We start from the raw sequence: 26,671 nt of genomic DNA on the forward strand, positions 1-26,671 counted from the left end.
AATTTGGACAGATGATTTCACCCTTTTATCCCTGAGACTAGCAGTTTCTGCTCTTTGATTGCGGTAGAACCAATTCCCTCACAGCCTTTCCCTGTGGGAGCTTATAAAGAGATAAAACCACTGCGCTATCAACTAGCTATTTATGCTGTTTTGCAATAGGTGACGCAGTTCACAGACTGGAGACGTCTGCGGGAGAGATTGTCAGTGTTGACAGGCCGGGGTGGGGAGAATTGGCGAAAAAACACTTGTAAACAAATTCAATACACGCTGCCACAACACGGAGTTTCGGCGAGCAAGCAGACGTCAAATCGTCATTTCTGCAGTGACACCCAAGGGCAGCCCTCTTTCTCAAAGCTGTTTAGTGGAAACGCTGGCAGCCATGATTGGAATAAACCCATCTCCATCAAGTCAATTTGTGCCCGCTTATTTGCATAAGACACAAAGAGTGGGAGGGGTCTCGGGAGACGGGAGGAGGATAAGGTCTGGTCTTGGAGGGATCAAGGTGCCTCACCTCGCTCTTGACTAGAAGCTGAGTCTAGTTAGCGCGCTAATTGCCTTGAACCCTGTCTGTGTGAATGTAATTGCTCATTAGAGATTCCATACAGATTGGATTTGAGTTAATCCATCAGAGGGTTTGCAGCTTTGCATTCCATAAAGTCGCTCTATCGACAAGTGTCGCCACGCTGCTCACACAGCGCCGCTGGGCGCAACTCTAAATCTCAGCAGGGAGCCGTACAACTAAAAAAGAAATGAGAACACATGCGCTGGAAATGTCACACACGTCCTCATAAGCACAGCCATTACTTTCTAATGCACAGCCCACGTTCATATATAATTAAAAATGCAAACAGTTTATCTCTCTCCCTCCCTCTGGTGCAGCCCTGACTAACTGGACTCATATTTTTATGGCCATCAAATAAAAGATAGATTCCTGCTTTAATATTTCATCGTTCCTTCATTTGAGTCCATGAATCAAATGTATCCAAACGTCAGTTCTATTTTTACCCGCAAAATAAAAACAGCAAGGCTGTTGGGAGAGACTTTTGCAATGACTCATGGGCATGTATGAATACATAACGCATACCATTACCGTATACCTTTTTCAATTTCAGGGCCGTATAAATGAGACTAACGGACAAACGCATACGTTGATGAATTTGGATTATGAATCCAAACAAAATCCAGAGGCTATGATGTAACGGTTGAAAGGTATTTAGTTGACCTTAATTCTAAATGACAGTTTACTGCACTGCACTTAACCGTGTTATTTTCACCAATGTCCAGCATTTACCCAGTTATTAGTCCGCCCGGCTCGTTAACTGAATGGCCCTAATGTATCCACAAATCAACCTTAAGGCAGTTATGCTAACATTATTATATTACTGGCAATGGGCACAATCAAATTACTGCTGCTACTACACAGAATGTTCTTATTACCTAAAGACACTCAGTGAAACAGGAGCTTCAATAACGCTCATCTTTTTGAGTTAAATGATCTTATCTTTTACTCGAGAAAAATAATACTGTATCTTCTCACTCCTTCTCCCCGACAATATTTGTGTAACTTAGGTAATTTAGTACAGTAATTATATGTTTTATGTGATTTTCCACTCCAAAAACTAAATGCAGAACATTGTACACCTGTTGTTTAAACAGTTCCATGTGTGTGTGAGATGAACACTAATCTACGTTGCGGCTTTGTGAGTGTAATGAGTTGAATTGAACACAAACTAATCATCCATAGTTTGATGTCAGTAAATCACTCCTTTAGACACACACACACACACACACACACACACACAGAGGGGATCTAAAAACAAACACGTTTGTATAGATGCCACGTTGGGTTTATCAGGGATGTGGTGTGACCTGAAACACTGAAGGACGATGACAACTGTCTCAGTATGACGCTCACCCATTCTATTAATGCCTTCGCCCACTCACTGAATCCATATGTACAAATGCAATATGCTGCTGCAAGAAAAACGCAGCGACTGAAGTACCGACGCATTTGGCATCTAACAACTAGATTTGTTAATTGGGCTTCCAAATCCCGTTCTGAGTCAGTGTTAGCACAAGATGCTGAACCACAAACAACAGCTGAGGCTACAAAGCGACCAACCGGGATAGAACATTCGTGATTTAAGGATGTGTTGGTAGTCATATGCAGAGAAGCATTAGTGCATCCAGTAAACATGCCGCGCCGAGAAACATTTCTGTGGTAATTAGCTGGTGTTGACAGGTTGTTTATGGAAAGAGTTCAACATGTATATGCTCTGAATCAGTGAGGCGGGTGTAATATGTTGGGATGAACGCTGATGATACTGCGTGCTATTAAAACCAACCAGACATCCTAAAACTCACATGAGCAGCACTTGCTTCACGTGTGGGGATGCTGTGTGTGTGTGTGTGTGTGTGTGTGTGTGCTTGTCATGACATCCCATCCATTGCTTGGTGTAATATCTGAGGTTTTTCATCACCGTGACCACACAGAATATGTGCGCCGTTGAATTTACAGTACGAGCACCATCCCACTTGACGCCTGTCACACTAGGTGGGCCGGCGATGAGGGGGGGGGGGGGGGGGTATCATCTAAGGTGCGTGGTGGCCACAGCTGGAACAGTAAAGGCAGCTGGATGAAAGCCGGCAACACATTCTTCTGAGATTTCGCCGTAAACAATTGGCTGAGCGGCGCTATTTAATTGTCGTGTTGAATACTGTAATTACAAAAGTGCCAGTCAAATCTTGAGAGAATAGAAGACAATAATGCATCATGCAGTGGGGGATTACTTCACGAGTGTTGGCGGTGTGAAGGTTGAAAGAATAAACCTATGAATAGGATCCCTTATCAGCTTCCTTTTATGATTAGGGCTGCAAGCGTCTCTGATCTTTTGTTTATTTTCACCACTCATGTTAATTGCATTTGGTTACTCCGAAGAAAGCGTGTGGCAAAAGCGACTCCTCTGCCCAGGTTTAATGAGCCCCCGGATGCCGCTGCCGGAGCTTTGACACAAAGTCACCGCGCTGAAACGCTTTGCTGCGTCAGACTCAACAAAACTCAATCCCCTCGAGTGAGCCCCTTTTCAGACTGCTAGGTCGGCAGGACACAGGGCTTTCATTGGAGGTACAAATCTCACACACACACCCTTCTGTGTGTGTGCGTGTTTGAGTGTGTGTGTGTGTGTGTGAGATTGCGTGTGAAAGGTCAAATGTGTGTGTCCCTCTAGGCTCCTTCCCCTCATCAGTCGGTGCCCGGGGGGGGGGGGGGGGGGGGGGGGGTGCGGGGGAGGGGGCTTGAAACATGACTCAATCACAGCTATTGTGGAGCCCTGAGAGATGACTGTCAGTCAGTGGCGTTGTGCAAAGGAAGGGAAAATGCCTTTGAATCCACAGATGGACAGAGGTTATTTCTCTTTCATCAGACTTCCTTTTCCTTCATGTTTTATGTAAGAATAAATTCTTTACCGACATGTGCTATATAGTACAAGATATGACAGAAGCAGGGGAATGGCAAAGGGTGAAAATGGAGGTGTGGCACATATCAATGAAATATACAAAGATGATTCCAAAAGAGATGTCGACCAAAGAAAAGAAAAAAACTAGATATGCATCAAAACACACAAAGTAAGAGACGATCCTACGAATTGCCTGATAGCACCCACGATTATTTGAGAACACCTACAACCACTTGCTCGCCGGGGCTTTCAGTGTTACTATGATGGACTCACCTCTTCCTGTGCTGTAATGTTGCAACTTGTCACTGTACACCGCCTCCTTGGTGTATGCTCTTTTCCTGAGGGAGCAATGAATATGAAGAGAGAGAGAGAGAGAGAGAGAGAGAGAGAGAGAGAGAGAGAGAGAGAGAGAGAGACGACAGGATGAAAGGAAGCGTAAACGAGGCCTTATTTCTCTTCATGTTTCGCTGTAATGCCTGAAAATGACGCGGCTGAAATTGAATCAGTTGCAGAGGGTTAGCAGTGCCAAATGAAGTTCATGAAAATGAGCTGATTTTTAATTAGACCTCGATAGGATCTCTCTCCTTTTCATCGGTCTCTTCTGCCTCAGCATCAAAAGAGCCCGGCCCATTTGATGAACACTTTACTTGCTCAAAGTTGCACACGACCCTGCAGAACATTTGACTTTCACACATTTAAAGCAGCAAAGGAATGTGACAATGTGAAAAACTGATGCAAAATTAAATGTGCTTGACTGAAGTAACTTAACAGGGCAAAGTGGGAGCTGTGAAAAGGAATATTCCATTTGAAATATGTTTCTTTCCTGTTGAATTGATTGCTATTATGAAATGCTCTATTAGTTAATGAAAGCAGCTCACATTCTGAGTTCCTCCAGGAGATGTGGCTATATTTCTCGTAAACTATATCTCAAAAACATACCGCACTCGATTAGTTTAAGTATCAAATGAAGCCAGTATTTTAAAGATACATGTAAGATGCATTTAACATATTTTAGTATCACTGTATATCACTGTTTTACTTTGAGAGAATGTATTTTATTCAAAATAGTAATATATGGTTAGAATTATGGAAAATCATGCAGTTTTGCCATCTGTCCCTATGTATTGCAAAGCATGGTGTTCAGATTTCTATGTCCACCCTCTACATATGCTTCAGGTCCCCTGGCTGCTCTTTTGGGGCGAAAAATAAGTGAAATTTCATTTTTATAAGTGTATTGGTCAGGGACAAATGTAGCAATGAAGTAAATAACTGTGTAGTAAGGGCATGTACTGCAAGAGACCCCGATGGGGAAATGTGGTTACCTGCTGCACACGATGGAGATAGCAACAAGGGAAACAATGAAGACCACTCCGGCTGCCGCTGAACCCGCAATCAGAGGAAGCTGCTCCCTCAGCTCAGACTTGAAGTCATCTGTGTGACACAAAGAGAAAGGCAGACGGACAGACAGGGCGTAGGGCTTAGGTGGAGCTTCAGCAGCATGACTGTGTGTATTTAGAGGTGTGCATGGGAGGTAAAAGGAGAGGCAGAGAGAAGAAGAGGCAGAACCGAATGGTTAGATTGGGTGTACAGATGGATAGAGAAAACATCTAGATCTCCCGGTTGAGCCCGTGCTGACTGAAACCCGGTGAGCTTTAGAAAGACTGAGTGACAGGTTGCGTTTGATAAACCGGGAGAGAGCAGAGAGTGACAGAGAAGCATAAAACTGAAGGTGAGTATAAAGCGAGGACGGCCTCTCAGCCTCTTCTGGTGCAACACCTGTCAGAGCTGAGCAGACAAGAGAGTGCACCGTGGAATGTTGTTGCCCAGGTGCTGAAAAGGAAGTCATCTACTGCCAATCACACACGGAGCCCAAACATATAATGTTCTTTTTTTAAATTGTTATACTTTTAGATTTTATTTAGCTATTTTTACAGAAATACAACCTTCAAAAGTAAGAATGGATAATAAGAATGACAAATTGAAATAAATAAAAATAAAGTAAAACTGAACCATGCATCTGGCCAAGAAGGACCATAAGGAAACACAAAAATAAAAATGTTAAAGCAGGAAAATAATTAGAAATAAGGAAAGAAAAAATCAAAACAACCATGCAACACTTCACCAACGGTGTCAGTCAATCATAAATTATGTCCAAGAAACAGATCTCTACTTCAAAATATATTCAAAGAGTTCTATTCACAGGGAATCTTTAACTTAGTCTTAAACTTATATATATGGGTTGCATCTTGGTGAAACATAGTGCTTTTCTTTTTAAGAGACATTGAGCCTCTGGCGCTAACACAGTCCCAAATCCTGTGAGGTTAGGGAGAACATGTGTTATGTTCATAGCCGAGGCCGCCTGGTGGTAGTTCAGAGGGCGGCTTAAATGCATGGCGAAGAAAAACTCTCCACAGCAGGATCTCCAGTTATCTCTTTGTGTGCCCGTCTTTAGCACCGGCAAACACCGTAGTTAAAGCGGTGCGGGATTGAGCATGCTGCAGGCAAATCAGCAGCTTCTCCATCCAATCCCCCGTGTAGAATCGGTCTATTGGATTAAAGTGATAAAGGGGGAGCTAATGCATTTTCAGAGCAGTGTGAGAGCTGGAATATATAAGGAAACTTAATGTGACAGGAATTGCTCACTCTTTTAACTTGCACATTTATTTAAGTACTTTTCAAGCAAACAGTGTGTCGGATGTTCCGGCTTCTCAGGTTTTCAGGCAGTCTTCCTGTTCTCTCTTGATGCACATTAGGCTTAAGAGGTCTCGATCAATCTCCCCTTCACCCATATCATATGGGAATGGTGATTGATGATTTGCCCTGAGAGCTAGAATTATATAGACACACTGTATATGAAATATATCTATGTGCCTGTCTGACAGCTACCTGTTCCAGTGGAAAATAGGCTGCTATTACAATCATTTAGTTAGCAGGGCCTCAGACTATTAGAGAACTGGAGAGGTGGGACATCAGCAACCCTACAGATCAAGTCTTCCCTGCTCGTGAGTTTGCGTGTTTGTGTCAAGGGGTGGCAAACAGACGCCGTTTGGAAGCGTATGAAAACGTGCCGAAGGATAGACTAAGGGCATTTGAGAATCTGAGAAAAGACACGGTTGTGGTGGCGAGGCGGTGTCTTCGTGGTACGGTGAAGCGGCTTGACGGGGGATGAGGGAAACCGGCAGAGGGACGGGAGGTGGAGCCGTGGGTGTGATAGTCACCAGTTCTCCAGCATCTGCTGCTAATTGCCTTTGACGAATGTCGTGCTATGGCCGCGAGCCAACGGATGAACTGTAAACAGTGTGTGTGCGAGCGTGTGGACGTGTGCGAGAGAAAGATTGTTTGTGGGTAAGGGTGATGCAAAGGGGGCTGTGGCTGAGCCACCACATCTGCTCTGCGCTGGTAAATAGCCACAATGATCACCTTCATCATCATTAATAACCTTCCCCATCTCCCCCTCCCTCAAGATCATCACCCACTTATTCATCGTGAACATCTCCATTAACGCAACACAATGTGAAAATGTATGTCCTGTTTTTGATGCTATGAAGCTGGATATAAGTCAAGTAGTCCAACAAGGCCCAGGGAAGGATGCACTTTGGCAAATCTTCTGAATGGTACCCAGGGAAGTGTTTAATCCATCCACAACCAATCATGCTTTGGTAGTTTTAGCACCGATATTACTGGCCGGCAGATCTATGAAAAAGCACGACATGACGTAGTGACACACAACACCACTCCCACCAATCCAGCGCACACACCCCTATGCATTTACGGTGGTAAACTTAACTGCTCAACCTTGCTAGTGTAGCAGGTGTTGCAGCTCATCTTCATCGCCTTCCCTCTCCAACAATCCAGCCCCCCCATGGCAAAACAAAAATTAATCTCATCAAGTACTAATCACAGCTATGCATTCTGGGACGGCTCTACAGCAACAGAAGGGCCGGGTGAAAAACCAATTAGCGAAGCATTTTGGATCAAGCACAGTGAGAAGCACAAACAAAAGGCACTCAGAGTTCTGCACATTCAAAGAACCCACACATTCAAAACCCTGAAATTAATTCCGCCGTGGAAATAGAACATCACAGTCACTATCTCACCTACTAATAATAATGCAACAACCAATACAAAGAGTGACATGAGTGGGAGGAAGAGTTAGGCTGTGTGTGTGTGTGTGTGTGTGTGACAGAGAGACAGAGAAGGAGAGAGCTGTTTCTCCTGGCTCGACAATGCTTACCATCTGTGAGGGTTTGGAAGCACATCTTGCTGCTGTATTTGCCAAAGCCAGCCACAGTCCTTGCCCGCACCTGTACCACATAGACTGTAGCCGGCCTGAGGCCCTCCACGCGTGCAGTGTTAGTTTGGCTTCGCAGGATGGTGGAGTTGATCTCAGCATGGTCCTAAAAGGAGCCACAGACACACAGGGAACAGGTTAGGGACGACTTACAGAGAAGATGTCAGCCCGAAGGTGTTTAACCTCACAGTTAAGAAAACACTCGTAAAAGCAGATGCAGTAGTATTAGCAGGAGTTTGACAGTGAGACAAAAAACAGACTCATCAAGTGGAGTATATTCAGGAAATAGTATGGACAAAGTGGAGAAAATTTGAAGGAAATCTGTTGAGGTTGTATATTGTCGTAGTTCTAACTAAGATAAAGAGGAGATGTAGTCAACTTTTTGGTAAACAACATAGATAAAGGATGGATGCAAATAGCAGATAGTAGAGGAGAATATATCTACCGAGTAATGAGCTCTCTTTGTTTGATTTTATCTTTCAGTTTTTAATAAGGCTTTGGTCAGTTTCAAACACATCACACGGCAGCACATTAAAATACACACATGCCCAACATCCACACAAACACACTCTTAGTCCAATTCATACAGTAACACACCTACAAAAAATATGGTAATCATTCCTGGCAAATTACAAAAAGCAATAGCCACTTCTGAAAAGTAATAGAATAGCATCACTTATTTGTCTTTTCAGACGTGCAGTTTGATTACAGCAAGAAGACAACATAAGCTTATTTTGTTACCTATATAAAAAAAATTGTTTACAATTTATATTTATTTATTCCACAAAGTAAAATGCGAGAAAAATGCTTGTCACAAATTGCTGTTAACTTTAATATTCATTCAAGGTATATGTCCTTTTTCGGATGCTCAGTTTAGCATTTGAATACCTATAAGTTGTATTTACACATGCGTGCATGTATGCAAACATATAGTCAACCATTATGTAAATGACCATGGATGGACCTGATCCCCAGATCCAGCGGCTCAGTCTCTCTCCTACGGCTCCAGAGTCTGTGCAGTTGTAGTTTGGGGCTTGCTGGAGGTATCTCATATTGGGGATCAGTTATTACTTAGGCCTGTCACCTTCCCATAACCCAGGGTGAATATGACAGCCAGAAAAATAATACTGCACCGACACCCCACCCACCACTGCAGGCTGCTGATAGCTAGATGCAGACATAATGTAGAGGGGAGGGGGGCAGCTGACAGTGAGGGGGCACGATTCTCCCGCCTCAGTGAAATAGTGTAAATAGAGGCAGGCTGTTTTCTTAAAGCTTGGTAAACACACTATTATATGCCGGGCTACATCTTATAACACATGTATGACTGATCTGAGAAACTATGAACAGCAAATCCCAGTTGACAACAGTGTGGAGTGGTAAATAGTGGATATGCAACAGGAAAGCAAAGGAGGGTGGGAGGGGGGAGTAGGAGGACGAAGATGATGGCAGGAAGAGATAAGAAACGTCAGGCAGAAGCAACCCACATCGAAATCATTATCCAATCTGATTGGTGTAATCGAATCATTCCGGTTGCTCCATCATTGAGCAGACGGAGCAACCCCACGTAATGATTTGTGCTATCACATTAGCTCTTATTGGACTCTCTGGGCTCGATGAAGACAAATGTTTGGGCTCGGAACGGGAGAGCGTCGCACCAACAGGCTCCGAGAGGAAAGCGATGTCTACAAATGGAACGCCGGATGTAACTGGGTTAGAGAGTTTAATCTTCTCGCAGACCTTTTGTCCATTAGATCACACAATGCATCATGTCTCCAATGTGCAGCATACAAATACTGAAACTGTTATGAAACTTGAATTTAAAGAGGCGGCGTGTTCGTTTGAAAGAGCTGCAGAAGACGTGGAGCCCCATGAGAGATTGGAGTCGTAGTCACCTATTCATGTGGATGAGTCGACCACTTGGGGTCATGAATTGCCGATGGCTGCTATCAGTCTTTCTCAGGACCCCACCCCCATCTGTTGAGCTTGAATGGAATAGAGGTGAGCAGACAGATGGCAATCCGCCAATCGGAGAGAATCCCTTGAGGGAGCACCAGCTAGGAATGGCCCTTTCATCCTGCCAGTCAAATAGGGATTATGAGACACACAGATACACACCTACATCTGCTACCTAAAAATGAGGTGGCATTTGGCACTCCAGCAGGTTAGGGGATAGCCAATAAAAGGCCATGCCAGGAGGGACTTCCAGCCACGAGAGGTCCTCTCCTGCTGCCAGTCAAATGGGGATTATGAGGACCGCACCCTAACTTGCTAAATAAAGACAGAGTTTCAGTTGGCGAGGCAGATGGCAGGGCAGCCAATCAAAAGCATTGCCAGGGGTGACAGAAAGGAAGCGACGCGGGGAGCTGCAGCGCTCGGTGAAATCACAGAGACAAACTTAGCCAGAATGCTCTTCCTACACCATATTGTTTATTGGAAAGAATAAGCAAGCGTCAGAAATACACGAGGGCAAAGGGCAAAACTGCCCTTAAGAAATATAATTGTGCCCCTGATATCACTAGGAGAGGGGCAGGAAGAAAAAAAAGAATTTACTCTAATAATTATGAACTCTTCAAAAACATTGGCTGTGTCTACTACCGGACACTTTATGAAGTACACTGCAATACAGTGCACTGACATCTGTAGTGCACTGCGTCGCTGATAAGTGCTGTATCAAATGGAACACTTTCGTTAACCACTTGGCGGAAGTGACGGACGCAAATCTGTTCACGGCACCCGCGAAATTAAGCCGGGAGTGACGTACGCAAATCTGCTTGCGATACCTGCGAAACTTAAACTGACACAATGAATGCACTTCTTGCCCTCTTTTTGTTCCTTGTTTACCCCTTTCTCCACCCCATGTGGAAACTGCGATACCTCCACAATCACGGCAGGAGCCTCCGTGGTCTACCGCTTGTGCTACCGTAGCCATCTCGTCCGCCATTGTTTTAGAAATAAAATGAAAAGCTGGCGAAAGGGCTCCTCCTCTTCCGCTACGTAGCCAAGATGGCGCCCGTTTAGGGCGAGTAGTGTCCATCGTTTTACACTGCATTTTTTTCCCGTTTGCAGTGCGCCATCCGGGTACTTTCAGTGCACTGAATTCTGCTGGTTTTGTCAGTGTGGCGCCCTAAGCACTGAAAGTCAGTGCTCGAAGTGCTCAAGTGTCCGGTAGTAGACACAGCCATAGTATTGTTGCGTGTTTGTGAAGAACCGAATGGAGCGCTTCTTCATCAGACCTGTGACTGCGAGTGTGAAGACGACGTCAATAAGGTTATAATTGTTAATAGTTGTTAATAGTTGTTAATAGTTGTTTAATAAAACACTAGATAACCAAAAAGAAATAACACAATTGAATATGATTGTCTGATTTATGTTTTCTGTTTAATTTTGTTCAAAGAAATCTAAGAAAACACTTTGAATCTGTAAATTACTGCCTAATAGTCTTATTATTGCCATTTCACGACAATTACTCATATACTGTGAGCCTACATAAGTATATTTTTATCTTCGAACAAAGGTGACATGTTATTTCACAAGTTTCAAAAAGGGCTCCCAATTTATTTTCAAATGCCCCTGGATATCAGTCAGTGGGGGCCAACATTGATGTATATGTCCGACCCTGACTCAAACTGCCTGCCTCCTTGGATTGGATTGACTACATTTACCGTCTGTAACACGCTGGCACTGAATCTATTACAAACATATTGCTGGAAGTCAGATACTCGTATCTTTTTCTTGTTAAAAATTCATTTCTGTAACAGTCGGTTTGTAACTGCCAGTTCCCTTGCTATAAAAACAACCCTGACACAAGTGTGTGTGTGTGTGTGTGTGTGTGTGTAGACAGCATTCCCACCTGTCATGGATACCTTGTGTCCTCTGCACAGGCTCACACACATGCACTAATGCAAATACACTGACACACCGACACACACACACACTCACACGGCGAGAGGGGAAGGAGGGGAGTGTTTGAGGGAGAACATGCTAATATTATGTTTGTAAATTGGAAATGAAAGGAATAAGTGACATCCCCCATCAACGTTCAAATTAAAAAAGTATTGCCTACGGTTAAAAGGCAGAGAGATGTGGGCTAGCAATTTTAATCTCACAGACTAGATTGGTTTTATTACCGAATGAAAATAATTATCATTGCCTCAAGAATTCTAATCTTTAAAAAAAAGATGGTAGTAACTTTGAATGGAAATACAATATTAATCAAATCTGATATTAAATACCATTTAAGCCTCTTAATCGTTTTGGGAAACAAACAAATAATAATGGAAAAACAAACTATATCAACATACGGCGATACAATTAAAAAGATATTCCTCTCATTCTAATTCTGAAAAGCTATTTGCTAAACACTAGTGAGCATGCTAAGCGAGAGATGAGATCGTCTTATCCACAGAATAATTTGAAGTAGAATGTAATTGCCTCCGTGCTTTCGGTTATTTTTTTCGATATTTTTCCTTGAAGCCACCGCCTTTCGAGAGGACTCGTTGCATGCATTCGGTTCACCTGGAGACCAACAAAGAGGCCCGAGTGAGTGGGGTGGGAGACAAACAAAGAGAGGGAGGAAATGTGAACACCCTTGCTGGGGACTGAGGGAGTTTCTGCACGCACCAGTTCTGCTTTTCACTGGTTCCATTAAAAGTCTAAACATGTCTTTACAGCATCTGTGTGCGTATACACACGTAGTGTGGTCCGCTGAGCGCTGGCAGGGAGAGGAGGGAAGAATAATAAATATGTACTCCTGGCTTCTCATAATTGCATGTAAAGTACAAGAGGGGGGGGGGGGGTGTTCAGAGTGCCAGAGATGCAGACGGCGCTCTGGTCAGTGCGCTGCAGATCCTGGTGATGTGCTGCAAACTTCCATTTGATTCTGGAATTTTTCACATTGCAGCATGACGGTGCTGCTGTCATCCCGAATGGATGCACCTGAACTGCTGCTGACACTCTCACACACGCACACACACACACACAATGACAAAAGCTCACGCACACACATGCACACACCCTCTCTCCGACACCAATACACACAGAGGCATCAGTACTCTGAGCCGGTGGCTGCTCGGCTCCAGCCTTAATGGAAGGCCTGACCTCCGCTATGCTGAGTTATTTCTACCCTCCCAAAATTTTCAGAGGAAAAAAGGTATGAGAAAAATGGAGAGACCGCGAGCAAGGGATTCTAGCTTTTCTCTGAAAACCTTACATTTATTTCGTCTTGGTTCACAATTTAACGAGTCCCAGTACCACTTACTTTGCAAAGAGATGGTGGGTTGAAAAAAGGAGTGAAGCCTAATGGGAGAACAGCCTTCAGCACTCACAGCTTTCAGGTAAAACTGTCAAAATGTATTATTTTGTAATCATTGCCATCCCTTTTCACCATTATATAGACTGTGGAAGCGTCTATCTGTCTGTGTGTGTGTGTGTCTGTCTGGGGGCGCATCACAAGCTGCAAACAGATGTTTCTACCCCTGCGATAACCCGGTGAGCATTTAAACAGATTAAACTGTTACTCAAACTAAATCTCAAATCTCAGTGGTACCTTAAACAACTCAGAGCCTCTTTCAATCCAATCCAATCCAATCCAATTTATTTATATAGCACATATTAAAAACAGAGGGTTTAACGAAGTGCTTCACAGTAAGCATAGCATAATAATAAAATATAATATTACAGTAGTAGATAAAAGGCATACAAACAAAATAGAGAGAAATCAATACAAAACATAGCTCAAACTGACTCAAAAGCGAGGGAAAAGAGGTGGGTCTTCAGGCGGGACTTAAAGGTTTGGAGTGTGGGCGACAATTTGACCTGGGGGGGCAGGTCGTTCCAGAGCCTGGGGGCTACTGCTGAGAAGGCCCGGTCTCCTCTGGTAATTTTCTTAGTTTTAGGGACTACTAGGAGGAGCTGGTCAGCCGATCTCAGACCCCTTGAGGGGGTGTACACCTGTATGAGGTCAGAGATGTACTGAGGGGCCAGCCCATTAAGCGCTTTAAAAACAAACAATAAAATCTTAAAATGAACTCTAAAGTGGACAGGAAGCCAATGGAGGGAAGACAGGACTGGGGTGATGTGATCGTACTTGCGGGTTCCTGTAAGCAACCGAGCCGCAGGATTTTCAGTCTCAATACAGGCTAATAGAAACAACTGGGAAGCTGTGTCGAGGAAAATAGCTTTTTTTAGGGTAGTTGCCATAGTTGAAATTGCAGGTCATGGGATAAAAAAATGCCCTTCTGAAAATATGTTGTGCCATTCATGTGTGGATTTTACAGATGAAAAAACATTTGTATATATATACAGGACTGTCTCAGAAAATTAGAATATTGTGATGAAGTTCTTTATTTTCTGTAATGCAATTAAAAAAACAAAAATGTCATGCATTCTGGATTCATTACAAATCAACTGAAATATTGCAAGCCTTTTATTCTGATTTATTGCTGATTATGGCTTACAGCTTAAGAAAACTCAAATATCCTATCTCTAAATATTAGAATATCATGAAAAAGTATACTAGTAGGGTATTAAACAAATCACTTGAATTGTCTAATTAACTCAAACACCTGCAAGGGTTTCCTGAGCCTTGACAAACACTCAGCTGTTATAAATCTTTTTTTTTACTTGGTCTGAGGAAATATTAAAATTGTATGAGATAGGATTTTAGAGTTTTCTTAAGCTGTAAGCCATAATCAGCAATATTAAAAGAATAAAAGGCTTGCAATATTTCAGTTGATTTGTAATGAATCCAGAATGCATGACATTTTTGTTTTTTTAATTGCATTACAGAAAATAAAGAACTTTATCACAATATTCTAATTTTCTGAGACAGTCCTGTATATATATATATATATTGTGAATGTTCTTTTATGAATACCGTGAGGTATTACTCAATACAGAGTGACGATGGCGTGCCGCTGTAGAAGTCGCTCTTGTGAAATGTGTGTAGGGCGCTTCCTGTTGGAGAGTGTAGAGAGAAAGGTCTCTGCTGGGCTGAGGACTGGCTGACTGTGTCGGGCACGCTGAGACAATCAACTCCAGAACCATAACAGTGTGACTACCCTCAGATTAATGCAAGCGCCAGTGAGATGCTTAAAAAAAGAAGGTGAGAATAGCAAGGCCGTTTTATATAAAAAGTTACAAATTATTTAATCCAACCTATAAATTACTCATCGCAATATGTAAAGCTGGGAGTCTATGCTAGATAAGGTGAGAGAGATCTCTCCATAATTGCCTTTTATGACTGAAAGACCACTTTATCACTTTACGACTGCATGTAACTTTCAGATTTGTTCTCAAGCATTCAGAGAATCAATGGAGAGCTGGCAGGACTGACCTCGAAGGGAAGCAATTTAATTCCCGGCTCCTCCATATGCAACGAGGAGGTAAAACACGCGTGAGACGGAGAATTCATGCCGACTTTTTCATGGAGCATGTGTGTAATACATTTCAACTGCTTATGGAAATGACACACACGGCATTATATTTGCCACCATCTGCTTTTCTTCTGAGGGTTGTTGCTTAATCAGGCACAAAAACACATCAGTGGTGGCACTTTGGACAGCAGTGGCTGGCTGAGGGAAAGTATGTTTAGTGTCTATAAAAAGCCTCGTCAGATCCAAAATACAGAGTGTCAAGGGAGGACCGCCGATGTGGCAATCTCGTCCCCACGGCCTGGAGAAACAAAGCAATCACTCCGACTCGTCTCACGTGTCTTACGCTCGCTCGCATTGGTGGTACATCTCCGCGATAGACACGCGTTCAGGGGGATATGAAGGATCATTGAGATGGAGGTAGACAGCGTAAAGCGCTACCTCTCCGTCACCTGAATCCTCCCAGTGCAATTAGCAATCTTGTCCTTGTTAATTCAGTAATTTGTGATTACGCCGTGCTCATCGTTTTGTGCGAAGACATGCTACATAAACATCAACAGAATTTGGTTTCATTGATATTCATGAGCTAATGGAAGGCGGTATACATGTTATTTACACGACACTAAGCTGTCTGGCAGATAAGGTTTCTCAAGGCCATGGCAATCGGATTCAATTCCATGACCTGGGCAATGCCAGAGGGGGAAACAGCAAGCAGTGCAGCTATTATTGAATAACTGAGTTTCCAACTGCAAACATAATTTTAAAAAAAAACATGATTGTTGTTCTCCCTGATAGAAAAATGCTAAATGTGACAAACACTAATCTACGGTAGAGCAGTGACTATTGATCCACAAACTTTAGTCAAAATGAGTTTGTGTGAAATAAATAACTCGACAGAAACAGAAAAACATTTATAAAACTCTATTGATTTTTGTCAATTGTTGGAGAGCATAACATGGGTGAAGGTGCACCAACAAAAGTCTTATCTTAAAATGACAAAGACCGGGGGGGAAAGAAATGTGCATGAGCAACCTTGCTATAACTATCGATCAGCTTCAAGAGGACAAACAAGGGCCCAAACAAAAAGCTGGAGTCTCCGATTATGTCCAAGGCCTTGGGAAAAGCCTACCGGTCAATACTGGAGCAGCAGTGGCGCTGTGGGGTAGGGCGAGCGACTTAATAAAGCAGACGTATTGTGTGTGAGCAGACGGGTCGATGTGACTCCCCCCCAGATGCAATGCATTTTCACAGCGGGACAAGTTGCTGCACTGTGCAGAGTGGGCCTGGAGCAGAGGTCAACCTATTTACTTCATCAGCAGCAGAAACCAAACAACAGTGGAAGAGACGGAGTGAAACCCAGTGAACGAACACATTATCAACCCAGGAGACTCTTGGGGGGCTTTACACACAGTTTGCTGCATATAGATAGATAGCTAGATATATACTTTATTAATCCCCAAGGGGAAATTTGTCGTGTGTCTGCAAATATGTGCAGAGTAGGAGACAATATGAATACAGACTTACAGTATTCTGTAAGCTATCAGATATAAACATGTAAATGAATGCATTAACACACACACACACTTAACTTACCTTTTCGTAGTAGCGCAGTTCATAGTCCAGGATGATGCCATTGGGCTGTTCTGGTTGTGGCCAAGACAGTGTGAAGCTATTCATAGTGGAGCTGATCTGGTGCATGATGGGAACTATGGAGGGTGCTGAAGGGCACAGAGAGAATAACATACAATCAATACATTTCGAGAATAACATTGATAATTACAGATCTATCTCAAACTGTTGGTAAAGAAAAAGACTCAACCACAAGGGGAGAGTTTAGCTTATGTGTGCAGCACAGTTCATTCTGACCTCAAACATGCACATGTGGAGTTTTGGCCTCTTGTAGCACTACTAATTATTTACTTTAGATTTATGAATTTGTATATCAAACCAGCTACGGGTCAGCCACTTCATTATCTGCCACATAACAACGTTTATGACAGCTCATTATATAGTTGGTACATTATTCGCACCAAGACTTCCAAGAATGACGGTGCACATTCTCCAACGAGCGAACAATTGCAGTACATATTATCTAGTGTGTGTACCCGGAACAAACCATCATCAGCTTTCAGTCGTCGGAAAATAATCCAAGATTAAACAACTGCCACTCTCATCAGTACCCAGGTAGCCAGCTGATTCAGGCCGATTAGAGCTTCACTCAGCCATATTCTGGCACTGCAACACCAAATATGTGCTGGCTTTGGCCACCATAAGGCTGCCAGATTCGGGAAAGATTTGAGGGTGTGGACTTGGGCAGAGTGTCAGCTCTAGTTAGCAGGGCTCCGGCTACCTTTGTGCCAGAATGGTCAGTCACCATGAGGCTGGCGTGAGTCCAGCAACCAATCATGGAGGATTTAGTCCGCTTTTGCACTGAATCATTTTGGCGACTCGGGAAAATGTGGTGCGGTACCATCAGGATGCATTGGATGCAATCATGTCTCAGTCATCCCCTAATGCTCTGTAAGTGCATGTTTAAAGTAATTTATGCATTCAGAGGAGAAATAGCTTAACTGGGCCTTTGTGTTACAGTTATACCATGATTATAGACAAGTAAATGAACCTAGAATATATAGATGCATCTAACTGTACAGTATAATGCCCAATGCAACAAACATGAAATAATCAGAGCAACATGTAGACGGTCAAGTTAAATGGCTCTCATTCAGGAGTCATTTCGTCATATATGTTCAGGAATGTACAAATTATAAAAAAGTTGAAAGACTTCACATCTTTGAATTGTATTGAGACAGAAGCTTGAGTGGAACTGCCTTTAATGACTGCACTGTAAAGGCCTCGGTCACAAATACCAGTTGAAGCACTGGGTATAAGAAGACCGCCTGAACCAGGGAAGCATCTGATGAGCTGAAAGCATTTTTTTTTTTTACTTCAAATCTATTATCCGAACTACAGGTCTGTAATAGGAGCCTAATCTACCATCCGAACAGGTGTCACATGCCGTCGCAGCGTCCAGCCCCCGCTCTTTTTGCTGTGATACCTTGGCAGATTTCCACACTGTTGACATTTAACAAATCGGATACCTTGTCACTGCTGACAGTTGCATCAGGGTAGTTCGGACTTTCTCCTGTGTGAGGAAAAAGTACATTTCCCTGGTGCTGATATTCACTTTTTTTGGCATTTATTGGTTATGTTAAAATGTGTAATCTAAATGTCACAGACTGTTCCGGCGTGGGGAGCAGCAGGTGAGTGAGTTTCTAAAACCTGCACAGTTCATATCATCACACACTTCCCACGGCTCATTTGGATCCCTGTTATTCAAGTAAGGGATTTCGAGTGTATCTTTTCTTTTTCATTAGTCATGCTGTTTACCATGTGTTGCTTTTCTTTATTTGTTAAAATGCACCACTCCCTGTAGAGCAGAGGATGTTTCAGTGGATTTAAACCCCTGCATGGATATTTTGTTATCTTCTTACTTTAAATGGTGTTTTCCTACATGAACAGAATATGTTCTGCCAAAGTCAGAACAGCTGTAATTATTGCACTTCATAGATTTCGGTATTGTGTTTTCCTATCTGCTTTTCTTAGCGGTTTGAGGTTGGTGGGATTTGGTAGGAAAAATGCGATGTCTCTTACCGTCGTGCACCAATCAGGGCAGAGCAACGTTTGAATGACAATTTGATGACAGTTGCGCAGCTGTTTAATCATGTCGCCAGCACTGTCCATATGAAATGATCAAATCACACGCACCGTGCTGATGAAGCAGAATCGTTTTTGGAGCGTTAAACTCAGATGTTTTTTTTAAACGATCTAAATGTGATTATCGCTTGCTGGTTTCAGGGTGTTCAAGTTACACATCAATCTAACAGACATGATTAAAGCTGATACAAATGTCACAAAAAATACAAATTACTTAGCTTTTATGCCCAAATTAATCTATTTAGTGCCATTTGAATATGCCCTAAAATCTAGTGTCTGACTCTTCTAAGGTGCCAAGATAAACTCTAATTTAGCTTCAAAGTTTAAATATGAATCAAAACAGCTTGTGAACGGACAAGTAAGTTTGATTGAAAGCTGATTCTGCGGCTGCTCATATTAAGTTCAAAGCCCCGGAGCTTGTATACGGTGTTGGAAGCGAATCTCCACCCCCATGTCTGTACACAAGCCCATGCTCTACATGTTGTGCCCATCAGCTTCTTGGCTCTCGGCCTGCTCCCTGCTGAAGCCGAGTCATCGCCCCACCTGGTCTCCACTCGCCATCTTTCTGAATAACTCCTCTCTTCAAAAGGCTGCAATTGTAACACCCTGTTCTGTTTCTCCTGTGTTCCGTGTCTCCTATGTCTCCTATGTCTCCTCTGTGTCTTCTCTGTCTTAATTGTTTAATTCCCTGCACCTGCCCTCAGCCACTCTTGTCTCGTTACTGTCTGATGTCGTACACCTGTGTTTCCCCCCCTATATATTGTGTCAGTCTTTCCCTTGTCTGCTGTCGGATTGTCGTCTCTAGTTCCGTGTCTTTTTCCCGTCGTCCTGTCTGTCGTATCTGATCCTGCCTGCCCTGACTGACGATCCTCTGCCTGCCCCTTTTGGACCTTGTTTTTTTGTAAACTGTTTTGCCTCATTAAAGAGTGCTTTTTTTTGTTATTTATATTGCATCCAGCCTGTCTCTTTGCACCTGAGCCTCACCCCGTCACAAAGACCTGACAGCAAATAGCACCCTCTCGCAACTAAATGATCTTTTTTCCTATCCTATTCTATTCATTTTCTTCTTGTTGTACTTCCCCCTAGAACAACCGATCGAGGAGTTATGTAAAGGAGAAGAAAAAAACCTCTTGACTTTCTCACCCGATGGTGTTGTAAATTGTGTTTTGTAGAAAAGATGGCTTATTCTACAGTCATGAAATATTTGAGGATTTCAGTGTCGGAAAATCACCGACATTGTAACTGTAAACAAATGAAAAAGCTCTGTTTATGTTGTCACTGCAAATGGATGCTGTTACATGCCTCCCTTGGCTCTCCCCCCTCCCCCCCTGCCTCTTTCTCTCACCCGAGACAGAGGGTGTGAGGGCTAAGCTTCACCTCGGTGCACTTCAGCCTCTCTGCCTCTCAGGCTGGTTCACGCTCCACTGACCAGAGCTAGGGCTGCCTGGGCCGCATTATCAATTACCGGCCACAGGCACACACTGTTCCTGACAGACCCAGGGGAGGGGCACTCCACACAGACATTCCTGCAGTGGAAAAAAGGGGTCTGAGAAGGAGAGGTATTACCACAGTCCTCAGCCCCGGGAACTGGTCCAAACTCAATTTGTGCATTCAGGCGCACAGAGAGAAAAATATCTAAACAATTTTTTTACCAGGGATAATTTTCCGTATGTTTCCGAGTACTAAGCGTCTAGTGATTAAACCCTTACTCGTATTTATAGATCGGGTTCAGACCTATGAATGACGACCCACATCGTTTTTCCGGCGATTCAAAGAGGTCTGGCGTTGTGTTTATTGAGGGTTTTCAGCCCCGTTTGGAGAAACAACCGAGTCAATCAGAGCGTTGTGGGTGGGATTAAAGATCCAGACATCATCTTCCTGTGCCAGAGCAACCCCCACAACTCACGCAATGAGTTTGTTTTTATGGGTTTATAATTACCGTGCAGTATTTGATCGACACGTTAACTTCTCTTTGTGAGTGCGACAAACAAGTTGACATTGAAACAAAGCCAACTGAAAATGACAAAGACGGGAATCTGTCACTGTCAGCTGAGGCAAAGGTAACGCGAGCTAATGCACACACAATGTCACATTTAATTACGTTTCACACAGTGGCAACTTAGTGGGAAATATTAGGCTGGAAAGTGTACATTCTGAATTTATTTAAAATTCTACCTTTCCAACACACATTCTCACAACACTGCCAATATAACTTTTCTCACTGGACACACAGGAGAAATAAAGAAGGTGTGCACATGTTCAGCGGTATCTGTGTGTGTCCTAGTAGCCTATGTGGGAAGAGCCTGTCAGAAACAATGTGGCGTGCCTGTATGAGGGTTAGGTTCAGCCCAATGAAGCACCGCTGTCCCCTCCACTGCGTCCCCCACTGTCACCCTGGGACGCTGTTGCTGACAGTGATTGGTGACTGTGTCCTGCACTCCCCTCTCCTCCCTCCCTCCCTCCATCCCTAACATCCCTTGGTCCTGTGCTCCACTTTTATCTGGCCCCGCTCGCTGACCCTGGCTTTTAATGCAGAGCTTGGCTCACCATTAATCAAAGTCAAAGCCTCCCTGTGTCGGACTGAGACAGAGAGAAAGTGAGAGAAAAGGAAAAAGGAGGGACAGGGAGAACAAGGTGAGAGAGGGTTTGAGAGAAAGAGATGAAAGAATAAAAGCTTCTTTACCTTTGTACGGTTAATCTACTTTGGAATACAGATGAGTTGGCAGATCATTTTACATGTCTGGCACAGACCCCAGCTTTTGTTTTCATTATTGTTACATCAGTGTGCAGTCCCCATAATTCATATGGAGAGGGGTCAGTCGGCATATCAAACATGCTCCTCTACATCTTCAAAGTGCACTCCACTGTTTTATTCGTGCACTTCCATAAAGCTGGGCGCATTAGTGACACATATGAATAACGGTCTCAAGGTATACAGCGATATCCTTTCTTTTAGTCTTTTGTATGGGTTACTCCCACAACTCTTATGTTTCCCCGAGTGCAACTCAATAGTATGACTTTGCTGGAAACTCCCTTCCAGGTAAATGTCCACAGATTCTACCTCCATTATTGTTTAACACCTCTCTCTCTCTCTCTCTCTCTCTCCCCTCTCTCTCTCTCAGCGTGAGAGGACGTGTGGTTGTGGAGCAGAGGAGAGTTGTTTGGTTTAAAGGTGGTTTTTCCACGCTAAAGAGTGACTGGGTTAACAGGTATGTTTGCTGTGAGTGTATGTGGGTTCACCCGACTGTCTGTGTGAGTGTGTGAGTTCACGGAGGTTTTTGTTTGTGTGTCTGTGTGCGCGTTAGCGGCGTGCGGCTAGCGGGGAGCTAGCGGGGAGCCAGTGACATGGAGGACATGAGCTTCCTCACGCGGGCACACGGCATTAGAGTGGCGCCGAGTTTCCCGTGCTCGGAAGAGGAGGTGGGGCTGGCAGTGGGCGACGTGGTCGGCGACGACTGCGTGAGGTCCGCTGCCCGTATGAACGGAGCGGTGGTGCTGTTCCTAGACAGCGTGATGAAGGTTAACGAAGTGGTGGTGTCGGGGGTGGTGATCAGGGGCATGTATGTGCCGGTGGCGCCGCTGGCCACACCGTCGGTTCGGGTCACTGTGGCCAACGTGCCTCCTTTTATAAAAGAGGAGGTAATTTTAAAGGAGCTGGTGAAGCACAGGAAGGTGGTGTCCCGGCTGAAGAAGATCCCCTCAGGGTGGAAGTTCTCCCGGATGAGGCACGTGTGGTCCCACCGGAGGCATCTCTCCATGATCCTGAACAACAGGGGAGAAGAGCTCTGCCTCCGGGTGTTCATCAGGGTGGCCGAGCACAACTACCCCATTTACATCTCCTGAGGGAACGGGAGGCGCTTCATCTGCGGGCGAGAGGGGCACAGAGCCAGGGACTGCCACCGTTGGAGAGCTGCTGAGCAGAACACCAGCAGGGCGGCTCCTCTGGGGCAGAACCAGGGGGGGGCGGAGGGCACGGGGGGTGCACAGCAGGGGGGAGAGGGGGAGCAACCAGGGACTGCAGGTACCCAGAGGGGGGAGGAGAGGGAGCAGGCAGGAACTGGGGGCTCCCAGCAGGATGAGGAGGGAGAGCAGGCAGAGATGGGGGGTGCCCAGCAGGTTGAGGAGGGGGGCACTGGTCCAGTCCAGCAAGGTGAGGAGGGAGAGGGGGGGACGGTCACAGGCCAGCAGGGTGAGGGTGAGGAGGTAGAAGAGGAGGAGAGGAGAGAGGAGGGAGGGGCTGGTGCAGACCAGGAGGGTGAGGAGGAGAGGAGAGAAGAGGGTGGGGCTGGGGCTGAGGTGGCCCGACAAGTTGAAGAGGAGGACAAAGGAGAGTCAGAAGAAGAGAGGGGGGCAGGTGCCAGAGAGGTGGTGCTGTCGGACAGTGAGGTGGACATGGAGGGGGAGGAGGAGAGCCTCAGAGTCCCCCGGCTAAAGAGGAAGAGTAGGGAGGAAGGAGAAAACCCACAGGCCAAGAAGGTGACGGCGGGCAGACGGAGGTCGAAGAGGAGAGGGGCGGAGCCAGAGTACAGCTCGGAGGAGGGGGAATACATCCCTCTTCCACACTACAGTGTGGAGGAGTTGAAAGACTTCCTCCGCAAGACAAAGCAGATGTGGCATGTGAAGGTGAAGGACTACTTCTGCCAGGACAAATTCTTCCTCTCTGCCACCGTCCTCACAATGAGATTCAAGGCCAGTCTGGATTCAAGGCCGGCCACTCGACAGAGACTGCCCTCCTGGCTGTCTCTGAGCAGCTTCACACTGCTAGAGCAGCCTCTCTCTCCTCTGTCCTTATCCTTCTCGACCTTTCTGCAGCATTTGACACCGTGAACCACCAGATCCTTATCTCTTCTCTTCAGGACCTGGGGATCTCAGGCACTGCACTCGCTCTTTTCTCTTCCTACCTTAAAGACCGCACCTACCGGGTAACTTGGAGAGGATCTGTGTCTGATCCTTGTCCTCTCACTACTGGGGTTCCTCAAGGCTCCGTCCTGGGTCCCCTCCTCTTCTCTCTGTACACAAATTCTCTCGGCTCTGTCATTCGTTCGCATGGCTTCTCCTACCATAGCTATGCCGATGACACCCAACTGATCTTCTCGTTTCCACCGTCTGAAACACAGGTGGCGGCGCGAATCTCTGCCTGTCTGACTGACATCTCTCAGTGGATGTCTGCTCACCATCTGAAAATCAACCCTGACAAGACCGAGCTACTATTCCTTCCAGGAAAGGCTCCCCACCCATGACCTGACTACCACCTTCAACAGCTCTGTGTTGGCCCCTACCCTGACTGCCAGGAACCTCGGGGTGACACTCGACAGTCAACTCTCCCTGACGGCCAACATCACTGCGACAACGCGTTCCTGTAGGTACATGCTGCACAACATCAGGAGAATACGGCCTCATCTTACTCAGAAGGCGGCACAGGTTCTGATCCAGGCTCTGGTCATTTCACGCCTTGACTACTGCAACTCCCTCCTGGCTGGTCTACCTGCTAAGGCCATCCGACCTCTGCAGCTCATCCAGAATGCAGCAGCTCGACTGGTCTTCAGTCTCCCAAAATTCACCCACACCACTCCGCTCCTCCGATCTCTTCACTGGTTACCGGTGGCTGCTCGCATCCGCTTCAAAACACTGGTTCTGGCGTACCGTGCTCTGAACGGATCAGGCCCCGTCTACATCCGGGATATGGTCACACCGTACACCCCGGCACGTTCGCTCCGCTCGGCAACAGCCAATCGACTTGTGACTCCTGCACCTCGAGCTAATCACTCGAAATCCAGACTGTTTGCTGTCCTGGCTCCTCAGTGGTGGAATGAGCTCCCCACTGACATCAGGACAGCAGAAAGTCTCTACATCTTCCGTCGGAGACTGAAAACACACCTTTTCCGACTATATCTGGATTAAAACAGAGATTTGCACTTCAGTGGCACTTAAATAGCACTTACTTATGGTACTTTTGTAGTTCGACTATGTTGAGGAAATGTTACTTCCTGTATTCTTGTTGTTCTTAGTTTGTACTCTAGGTTGAAATGCACTTATTGTAAGTAGCTTTGGATAAAAGCGTCTGCTAAATGACATGTAATGTAATGTAATGTAATGAGAGAGGAGCCTTCACCCAGCAGGAGTTCTTCAGGTTGAAGAAGATCCTGTGCGACCTCAAGAAGGTGCTGCTGGTGGAGGACGAGGAGAAGAGGGCGAGAGGCGAGATCGACTGAGGGCAGGACACCTCCTGGCCTCAGGGAGCAGTTTTTGGTTTTTGTTATAAAAGAACCTGAGCACCATGAACAATTTTCTTTTTCAGGATTGGTGCTGCAGTTAAAATGTTTGGTGTTGATTGCAATTTGGTTTATGTGGTGCACAGTTTGAAATAAAGTTTTTTTCAAAATAAAAAAAATCTCTCTCTCTCTCCAATTTCAAGCCAAGTCTATCTTACTCTGTAGTGCACTTGTGGTGTGTGCTTTAAGTTGCTGGCACACCATTGAACCTCGCAGCCTCCTAATAGGGGCTCAGAGTCTCAGATGCCAATAGTCATGTGCTGTGCCTCTGTCAAAGGCATAGGTTTCACTGCCCTCCCTCTTAGCAGGGACTCAGACAGCCAGCCCAGCCATGACTACATGGTAATGGGCCTCTCTCAAACATCATGAGGAGGGATCAGTTCAGCACCACGGATTTCTGTCAAGAAACCACGGTTGGAATTATTTTCAAAATCAAATTAAACGTGGAGGATTCTGAACGGAGCTGTATGTTCATAAGAAAAGGACTTGTACACTGCATAAGCTTACTTCCACATTGCCACAAACACACTTCCTAGCTCCGCGTAATACACTGTGTTGAGACATCAGAATTGATGAGCATGCTCAAGAAGGCATTTGACACTGTAAATCATAGTATTCTTTTGTCTAAATTGCACAGTTACAACTTCTCCTCAGGTACACTTAAATGGATGGAATCATATTTGCTAAATAGGTCACAGTCTGTCCAAATTCAAAAACATCAATCCGCTGCCCTCCGCTTGTCCACAGGTGTCCCACAAGGATCTGTCCTGGGCCCATTATTATTTTCCTTATATATTAATGATCTGCCATCAGTTTGTCCTCATTCCAATATTCAAATGTATGCTGATGACACTGTCATTTATTTGCATGGCAGCAATTTGGGAGATGTAGCAAAAGAACTCACTACATCCATGGCTAATGTGACTACTTGGTTAACGCAATGTTGTTTACAACTCAATATATCCAAAACTGTGTGTATGTTTTTTACCAAAAGAAACTCTGATAGTGTAGAACCGGATGTTTTGTATCTGGGGAGAGGCTAAAGGTTGTATCTGAATACAAGTACCTGGGAGTACTTTTTGATTCTAATTTGTCTTTCAAATCACAGGTGAAAAAAGTTTGTAATCGGGTAAAATACAATCTATCCAATTTCCGATTCTCGCGCAACTACATGTCAACAGAGGCAGCTAAAACATTCATGCATTCAATGGTTATTTCCCACATGACCTACTGTTTAACAACCTGGTCACATGCTAGTGCCACTACGCTCAAACCATTACAGTCATTATACAAGCGGATGCTCAAAACTCTTGATAAAAAAAAAGTTCTGTCACATCATTGTCCTATACAAAAAAAATACAACTTGCTTAGTTGGGATAACTTGATTAAATATGTGCACGTCTGTCTGATGTACAAAATCATACATGGATTGACCTCTCCTCCTCTCAAACAATTTGTCACCACACAAACTGGATATCGGCTCACAAGAGGTGCAGTGAGAGGGGATTGTATCGTCCCTCTCAGGAAAAGTGCTTTCAGTCATGCTGCTTTCTCAGTACAAGCAGC

At 44.7% G+C, this 26,671-nt stretch overlaps 1 protein-coding gene across 5 annotated transcripts in view; it reads right to left on the minus strand.

Annotated features, from left to right (window-relative positions):
* LOC130197538 (ephrin type-B receptor 1-B) overlaps positions 1 to 26,671 on the minus strand; it is a 164,295-nt gene that overhangs the window by 23,776 nt on the left and 113,848 nt on the right. For all 5 annotated transcript variants that reach the window (XR_008832488.1, XM_056420241.1, XM_056420242.1 and 2 more), the window contains exons 6-9: positions 16,713 to 16,837; positions 7,690 to 7,852; positions 4,778 to 4,886; positions 3,729 to 3,793 (exon numbers count right to left, since the gene is read on the minus strand). Coding sequence is in view for 4 of the 5 variants with exons in the window: in XM_056420241.1 (XP_056276216.1) it covers positions 3,729 to 3,793; positions 4,778 to 4,886; positions 7,690 to 7,852; positions 16,713 to 16,837 (462 nt within the window). In the remaining variant the exon portion in view is untranslated. The remainder of the gene's footprint in view (positions 1 to 3,728; positions 3,794 to 4,777; positions 4,887 to 7,689; positions 7,853 to 16,712; positions 16,838 to 26,671) is intronic.

This window comes from Pseudoliparis swirei, chromosome 8, assembly GCF_029220125.1.
Source record: "Pseudoliparis swirei isolate HS2019 ecotype Mariana Trench chromosome 8, NWPU_hadal_v1, whole genome shotgun sequence".
Lineage (NCBI taxonomy): Eukaryota > Metazoa > Chordata > Actinopteri > Perciformes > Liparidae > Pseudoliparis > Pseudoliparis swirei.